Below are 8722 nucleotides of genomic sequence, written 5' to 3'. Positions count from 1 at the left end.
GTGCATGCGTGCATATATGTATGTGAGACATCAGTGGTTGCTGAAGCCTCCTGCCTTCCTCTCTACCTTGAAAGGAAAGATTAAAAAAATAAACCTTCTATGACTCAAACAAAGCATCTTTGCAAGAAATTATGAGTAGAGAGTAGATCTGACATCAGTCATGATCTGAGTTCTAATAAAATAAGACACTTGAAGGAAAGAGTCACAGAGAGGGAGCTAGTACTTTCAAATGAAATCTATGGTGTTTGCACATGAGTGTGCACGCGTGCTACACACACACACACACACACACACACACACACACACCTTGCTGAGTCCATCTACTGTTGTACATATGTATATGTGTTTAGTGCTGACCACTTAGGGATTAGATAACCCATTAGGGGGCTTTTGCCTGGAAAAGCCTGATACTCCCTTTCCCCTCAACCATTAGCTGTCTGGAGCCCTTCATCTAGGGGTGGAGTCTTGGCAGATTATCCCCATCCACACTGGCATGTCACCTGATGTTGTCATGATGCTGGTCTTGTTTAAGCAAGTATATTGGAGAGATTTAGTGGGTGCAGCTCCCTGTTATATGTAGAAGACACTGTCTTACAGGAGATGTCCTGATCCTCTGGCTTTTACAATCTTTCCACGCCCTGTTTCATGAGTCTCAGGTTGTACTATAGCCTAAGGATAGTGTTGTAGACGTACATTCATTGGGTATCGTCACCCTGTGGTCAGACTATAAATTTTAAGTGATTTTAATTTTAAGTGATTTTATTTATTTATTTTATTTAATTTTAAGGGTCACAAAACCAGAATAATCTGATTTACCTTTGAAAGGAAATACTATATCATACGTAGGCATATCAATCACATGTAGATAGGATCAGAATCACAAAAGAAATCCTCAGGCAAATGAACTGTTAACTACCACATCCTCAGCAGGAAAAATGTATCCACCGTCAGGACTAATGCCTTACCTCTGCCGATGTGAAAAGGATTAATCTTGGCAAACCAGACAGGCCTTTCTCTTTGATATCAGGGCAATGTCTGTATCTAGCTAAATTCATTGCACACATATTGGACACTGAGCCACCTGCAAAGAGAAAATTTAAAGGTTACATTTACAGCATGAAGTCCTAACACCCCAAAAAGTAACGTAGGCTGGGAAGCATTGAACATCTAGGGCTACCCATGTCTAACCAAAGCTCACTGTGAAAGGCACCCAGACACCCCATATGTCTCAACTATGCTCTCCCAAACATCTACAATTTCAGACCTTTTCATCTCAGAAAAGAGGCAAATTTAGGCCCATCCTTTTGGCTTAGGACCTTTTTTTTCCCTAACTAAAATGTTGAACCTTTCAGCCTGAACTTAGGATGATAACCAAAGCTGGGTTGTTTATGACACCCTGTCTGTCACCTCTTTGGTAGAACTGAAATGGAAACACATGCTCATCTCCAGCCCCAGGAAAACACTCTAGAATAAACTAAGATGCTCTGAAATGTCTGACGAGAGATTGCCTTAGAAACACAGGATTTAGCAGTAACTCTCTAAGCTCCCAGCAACCGAGAAAGTCTCTTGTGTTAGATAAAAATCTTAAGTGATCAATATGTACATCCTAAATTGTAGACATCCCATTTGTTAAGCTTGCATATGATGACTTAGCATTTATGCAAATTTCAATCACATCATGAAAAGGTGTTAGTCAGCTTCGTGGTCTGCCAACTTTTTGGTCTCGTGTATGCTGCAAGGAGAGGCTCCTCCACTGAATAGATATGTAGATGCTCTGAGTGGGAGCGTGATGGAGGTCACCAGCGGTACTCACCTGGGTTAAATATTCCATCCCCTTCTTTCCAGCCAACACATTCAATCATTTTCTTCAGAACCGCCTCTTCCACTAACAGAAACACTGGGGACACCTCATACGTATAACTAGACAGATATAAAAAACACTTCACTTCTATGACTAGAGTCAAAACATCCCTTTGGGGGTCCCAAGGAAGGCACAGAGTGAGTTCCACGAAACCCAAAGTCTGCCAAGTGGTGGAAGTCTCTGTAGATCTATCCCTTGGAACTAGAGAAGACTCCATTGGCATTACTACTGCTACTAGATAAGGTTAAATGTCCATAGTTGGTGGCCTTTGGTGAGCTACTTCAGTAGCTTTCAGTTCCATAGGGAATTGAAGCAGGGAATCATCTATGTGTCAGCCATGAGCAATGGCCATGCCTTTGTTTGGAAATCTAGTAAATTGGTTGTTAAGACTAACTAAAGAGGAGCTATTGTCTTGGTAGCCATGTTCTAGTTTATTAGTACAAGCACATCGTCTCTACGTGGAAGTTCTGTGTCCTAAACACAGCTTCTTCTATCATATTAGCTCTATCTGCAGAGGTAGGGAGTGTTCTATGAATAGCTCTCATTGTGTGATGGTTTTGCTGCTGAGTTCTGTCGTGATTTCTTCCTCTAGCCAAGGACACCATCATCAGAGAGCCTTGCCATTGTGGCCTTCTGAGGATCACCTCAGCTGAAGGAGCAACCATACAGCCACACTCCTCTCTTGGCACCCATATTTGATACCTAGTCCTTGTAGAGATTTCTCTGGGGTCAGTCGAGAGTGTCATTAAGACTGTACCAGTCTGACCTGCATCCTTGCTCCTCCCTGCATGTTCTTCCCACACTCTCCCCCTCCGATCCCTCATGTTGATCCCACGTGCTTAATATACACCTGCCCTTTGAACTCCACCAGAGCAGCTTCCCTGCTCCAGAGTAGTACCCAGAACTCCATCAGCTACATTAGTGTTTATATTACTATACTATGTATGTATACACACAATGCCTTGCTATGTGATGTTTAAGTCTCTTCTCTTTCCAGATAACTAAGAGTCACTAAATATCTCCAGCCTCCTTTACAGTTAGGTGAGTGTACATTAATTAAATTATATGTGAATGAATGTATACGCTAAATATGTAGGCTAGGCAGATGCATTAAATTTTCTAGTTGTAGAGTTTTTTGATATAAATATTTTAACATCTGGAGGGAAAGACAAAAAGAACCAAACACCTACTATGTAATGTCTGCCTGTGTGCCTAGCACTCTACAGGTCCTCTTAAATATAAAATCTAATACGTCCACTATGGTGTGAAACCACTTAATACACACAGGCAGTGTGAAAGTCTGTGTATATTTATGGGGGGGGGGTGTTGAAATACAGATAGAATAATCGTTCTATTTGTTATGAGCCTATTACTAAAAATTGTCTCAATTCTATTCTGGGAATGGATATGCAGATGAGGCATGGGGCGGGGGGCAACACAAGAGTGGGCACATTCTGAGCGGATGGTGCAGTGGGACAAAATTTAATACATCATAGACCTCTAAATGTACCAGGCCAAGTAACTCAAGAAAGATGTTCTGAAACCTAAGAGCAGAGATCTGAAGAGTGGGATTTGGCTGTCTTCTCTGCCTGTCTGTGTCTTCCAGCCCTGGAAGATGGCGCCTATGTCTGTCTGTCCTCACAGAGGCAATGTCATGCCCATGTGCTCACCCCTGACATCTCTGGTGCTAATTCACAAACTGTCAGTCTTCACTTAGGGCTAGCACACTGTCCTAGTCACATGGTCCCTCTCCTATGGCTTCCTGCCATACCTGTACTCTTGGCTTTCTCCTCCCCCCACCCCCCACCATGGCTGATTCCCTCCCTCCTAACCATTAGAAGTTCTGTGTCTTCAAGTCTTGGTCCTGAGACTCTGAGTCCTGCTCTTTCCTCAGTCTCTGTCCTCATGATTGTGGTTTTCTACCCTGGCTGCTTACTAAAGTCCTTAAATCCACACAGCACGTGCATTTCATCAGTCTGCTCAGACCTCAGGGGCCCTCAGGTTAGTTTCAATAAGTAGTCAGGGTTGGGAATCACTAGCTTGGGGCATCTCATCCATGCCAACTATTTCAAAAGCTATTTTCTCCCAGTCTCTTTCATATCTCCACCTTTCAAAATCCATGTCAGAATTCCAGGCCCTGGAATCTCTCAGTGTGGTTAACTATCTCAAACTCATTGCAAATTCATTAGTTCCCAGCGGAAATGGAAATTTTGATATTGCCTCATCTACTGCACAGTTGGGAACTGGTGCTCTCTTACAGCGTCTGGTGCACAGCCAGGAACCCAGTCACAAAGGATGGAAATCCAGACGTTAGCTGAGAAACTTCCCCAACCCTCATTTCCAAGCTCCAACACTTACTCGCTCCTTTACATGTCATCTTCTAAGTGTGTGCACGCATGTGTATGCCTGTCCCTGTGTGGGTACACACTTGAGGAATTCAAAGGTGCTTTGTGGGGCAGGGTCTCATAGGGATCTGGTCTTGTGAATATGACTATGCTGGCTGGTCACCAGGGGCCAGAAATCTCTCTCACCTTCTCAGTGCTGGGACTACAAATGTATGCTTGTCTACCAAGTGCCGTAATGATGGAGCAATGCTTTGGTGCTTCATCTTCAAACCCTGAGTCCAAACTGCTAACATCTCTCATTCAGTAAAGGAAATATCCTCTTAATTCATTCCATATAATCACTCAGATTTCTGTGTTTGTGTGTGTGTGTGTGTGTGTGTGTGTGAGAGAGAGAGAGAGAGAGAGAGAGAGAGAGAGCATGCATGTGTGTGGTATGACGGACACATGAAGATCAGAGGACAGTCCTTCCTGATTGATCTTCTCCTCCCACTTTGTTTGAGGCAGTCCAGCTTAACCGGGGAGACACGTTTCTGGAGATTGCCTCGTCTCTGCCTCCCATTTCCCTCAGATGTGTCAGATCACTGACACGTGTGTTATTGCATTTGGCTGGTATGTGAACTCAGGGATTCTGAACTCAGGTTGTCTAGCTTATGCACTAAGCCATCCCCCCATCCTCCCGAAAATTGTTTTTAGACAGCAAATGTCACCAAACAGTGTTGACTTTCAAGGGCTTCCAGTGTTTGTGGAGTAGTTCATATGCATGCTTCCCTGGCTCAACATGTCAACTTCTCTCAGTCTTGTTTCCCCTGTCACTCTGTTGGACACACCCACACTGATCTTTCAACAGAGAATGCCATGCTGCTCCCACCACAGGGCCTTTGTACACACTGCTCCCACCACAGGGCCTTTGTACATGCCACTCCCACCACAGGGCCTTTGTACATGCCACTCCCACCACAGGGCCTTTGTGCATGCTTCTCGCACCACAGGGCCTTTGTACATGCCACTCCCACCACAGGGCCTTTGTACATGATGATCCCACCACTTGGAACTTGTCTCTCTCACCTGCTTAACCTGTACTCAACCTTCTCTTAGCTGTTACCTTTTCTCAGAGAAGACTTTCCTGGAACAAACATCCCTCCATTTCCATTTATAGTATAACACACCTGTCTCTCAGGTGTGTGTCTGGATTTTGCGTTCATTCACATTAAGGCCATTTAGTCTGCATCTTTCTTTAAACAGACTTTATAACTTCTAAGGATAGCATCAAAGGTACATGTGTTTGTGTGTATCTCTCTGTCTGTGTCTGTTTATGTGTCTGTCTGTCTAAGTCTGTCTATGTCTGTGTGTGTCTGTGTGTCTGTTTGTCTGTGTGTCTGTCTATGTCTCTGTGTGTCTGTTTGTGTGTGTTTGTGTGTCTGTCTATGCCTGTCTATGTCTGTGTTTGCCTGTCTGTGTCTGTGTATGTGCCTTTGTCTGTGAGTCTGTGTATGCCTATCTGTCTGTGTGCCTGTCTATATTTCTGTCTGTCTGTCTCTCCCCCCACCCCGTGTGTGTGTGTGTGTGTGTGTGTGTGTGTGTGTGTGTGTGTAAATCAGAGGAAACCCTTGAACGTGGTTCTCTAGTAGCCACCCACTTGTTATTTGAGGCAGGGTCTGTCACTGGCCTGGCGTTTACTAAGAGGCTCATCTGGCTAGCCAGTGGCACCAAGGAACTTCCTGTCTCTGCCTCTTTGAACTGAGATTACAATGTGTCCGCTTTACACTTGGGTTCTGAGGGCTGTACTTTGTTCTTCATACTCGTGAGGTAAGTACTTTCCCAACTGACCCATCTCCTCAGCCCAAGACTTGTTTCTGTTCAGCTGCTAATGTATAGCACAGCCCTGTGTCTCTTTTTTTTTTGCAGGAGTTAGTGGAGAGTTGCTTAACCAGGTCTCTCTGTTTGGTTGATAGGTGTACCTGGCATTCTCCCACAGCTTCACCTGGCAGAAACACCTCCTCAAACATGGCTTGGAGTCCTAGGGCTCTGACACTTCTCCTGGTTTGACTTTGCAAAAACAAGTCATTACAGTGAAACTCACGTCTCTAACCTCCGGTCACATGGTACTTACATGCTTGGATTCAGCGCCTCTGTTATAATCCGGGCCGCCAAGGAGTAGTAATCAAGGCCAGCATAGAGCTGGTTGAAAAATCTTGGATGGTCTGTAATAGGAAAACAAAGCCTTCACTTTCACAGTGACTGGGCCCCAATGGGTCGTTCACGCGTAGGTCAGCCCAGTGTGATTCCACATAAATCAGCATAGACATTTACAGAATAGAGGTAAGGATTTGCTACACCAAGGAAGGGCTTCTCAACTGAACAGGGCCACAAAGGGCCTCTCAGTTCTAGAAATGGTCTGAGCCTACTCTGTGCCAGGAGCTGAGCGAGTCCTATTTGTGTACCTTATTATATGTAAATACATGTCAATTTTTAAAGTACTTAGCATATATACAAGAAAAACTGTTAAAGTTCCTTTTCTATGTGCGGATTTGTGTACATGTTGATATATGTATTTATGTGTGTGTGTGCACAGGTCTATGTATGCACATGTGTGTGTATACATGTGTGTGCCCCTACAGGCCAGAGGTTGGTGGCAGATGTCTCTCTCAGTTTCTTTCCACCTTAGTTGAAAAGGGAGTGTGTCATTCCACCCTGAGCTTGCCCATTCACCTATACTGGCTGACCAGTGGGGTCCTGTGAGGTGACTGTCTCCCCATAGCTGAGTTTTTAGGTGCATGAAGCCTCACCTGGCCTTTAAGATGGGATCCAGGAAGGCAGAACTCCAGTTCTCATGGTTGTGTGGCCAGCAAGTCATCAGAGGATCCATAAGGCCCTGTGGTCTCCTCCTCCCACCCCATGAAGTGCTTAGGCATAACTCTTTCTCCACATCAACGTTTCTCAGTAAAACTGGAGAGACTGAGAGCTTTGCTTCACCTTCCGGTCTCTCCTGCTATCCACAGCCTCCTGAGCCCCTGAGAAATGGTCCCTAACACCCTTCCCCTAGTGTCACGGATTTCAAGTGTTCACCTATAGTGACAGTCAGGGAGTAGCCTTCCCGTTCCTCCTGCCGAGCAGCCTGACTGGCAAGAAGCAGATGGGGTAGCAGCTGTGACTCAGCACTCAGTTCAGACACTTCCGGATTCAACCTACTTCAAACTCCATCTTTAAAATCTTGTTTGTCACAGAGTAAGAGCCCCTTCCCCCCTCCCCCAACTCACTGCCCTCACTCCCATCTCTCTCCTTACTTAAAAGGTCTCATAAAAGTCCCCGGCTTTCCGAGTGTGAATCTTCACACCAAACCCAGGCTCACCCGCTTGACATTCTCAGACATAAGAAACACAGCATGATAAGAAGCACAAAGGCAGGGGGCCTTTCTAATTTGGGATGTGTGGGGGAAATGGGTTTGGTTATAGAATTTAATGTGGGTTTCCCACCCCCCACCGCCTCTTTCAACCATGGGTTCAATAAAGAAAACCCAAATCGAAGCAAATGCCTTTTCAATTAAAGCACAGAAAACTCCCTCTGATCTGGCAGAGACAACCAGACATCTCTACAAGTAATTTTAATAGGCTTTTTTAAAGTTCTGTGTTAATTTATGATTGATTTCCATGGTAACATTATGGAAAATACTCAGTAAACTGAAAACAATCTACTGCATTAAATGTCACTCCCGACTTCTGACAGGCACTGTAATAATGAAGGAGGTGCCTCTGCTTAGGAGATTCTGACTGGGTTTTAGATATATGCGCCAGGCTTTCCCAAGGGAACTTAATCCAATTATTTTTAGTCGGGATTTTATGGTGTTCTTTCCACTAAATTTAGTTCAGTGTCAGAATTCACAGAACATAATGCCTGTGTAGATTAAGACACTGGATTACCTTCTCAGGACTGGAAAGTGTGCATATTTCAGAAAACCAGCCCCACCTCCCGCTTTGAAACATCTTCCGTGGGTATTTGTCCTATGGTAGCAATCAAGCAGGTGGTACAGCACCACTGTTTACTGTTTACTGAAAGCCACAATAGTGATGGCATTCGTGTGAAAATCGCATCAAGACCTAACATTTACTGGTTTGGGTTTTTGTTTGTTTTTCATGAGTCTCAAATATCCAGATGGCCTTGAACTCACTATGTAGCAGAGGGTGACCTTGAACTCCTGATCTTCCTGCCTCCATCTCCTGAGTGCTGGGATTATAGGTACGAGCCACCATGCCTGGTTTATTTAGTGACAGGAATAGAACCCAAGGCTTTGTGCATATTAGGCAACCACTCAACCAACTGAGCTATATCTGCAGGCCTTCTATTTCTCTTATATCTACCTAAAGATTCTAATTTTTTATTTTGATTCTGACACATTTGACTAAGTGAGTTGGTAATTTGAAATTGCCAAGAGTAAACCAGTATCCTCTAAATAAATCTATTCCTGAACTTTTTCTTCCTTCCTTCCTTTCTTCACTTCTTCTTTCTCCTTCTCCTCTTC

General features: G+C 44.3%; 1 protein-coding gene across 4 annotated transcripts in view; it reads right to left on the bottom strand.

Annotated features, from left to right (window-relative positions):
* Positions 1-8722, bottom strand: part of Gadl1 (glutamate decarboxylase-like 1) — a 191506-nt gene that overhangs the window by 125598 nt on the left and 57186 nt on the right. For all 4 annotated transcript variants that reach the window (XM_006512319.3, XM_017313627.1, XM_017313628.2 and 1 more), the window contains 3 exons: positions 6317-6407; positions 1814-1920; positions 966-1081 (listed from right to left, as the gene is read on the bottom strand). In XM_006512319.3, coding sequence (XP_006512382.1) covers positions 966-1081; positions 1814-1920; positions 6317-6407 — 314 coding nt within the window. The remainder of the gene's footprint in view (positions 1-965; positions 1082-1813; positions 1921-6316; positions 6408-8722) is intronic.

This window comes from Mus musculus, chromosome 9 (assembly GCF_000001635.26).
Source record: "Mus musculus strain C57BL/6J chromosome 9, GRCm38.p6 C57BL/6J".
Lineage (NCBI taxonomy): Eukaryota > Metazoa > Chordata > Mammalia > Rodentia > Muridae > Mus > Mus musculus.
The sequence above is the reverse complement of the archived record's forward strand: the minus strand, read 5'-3'. Positions and strand labels throughout refer to the sequence as shown.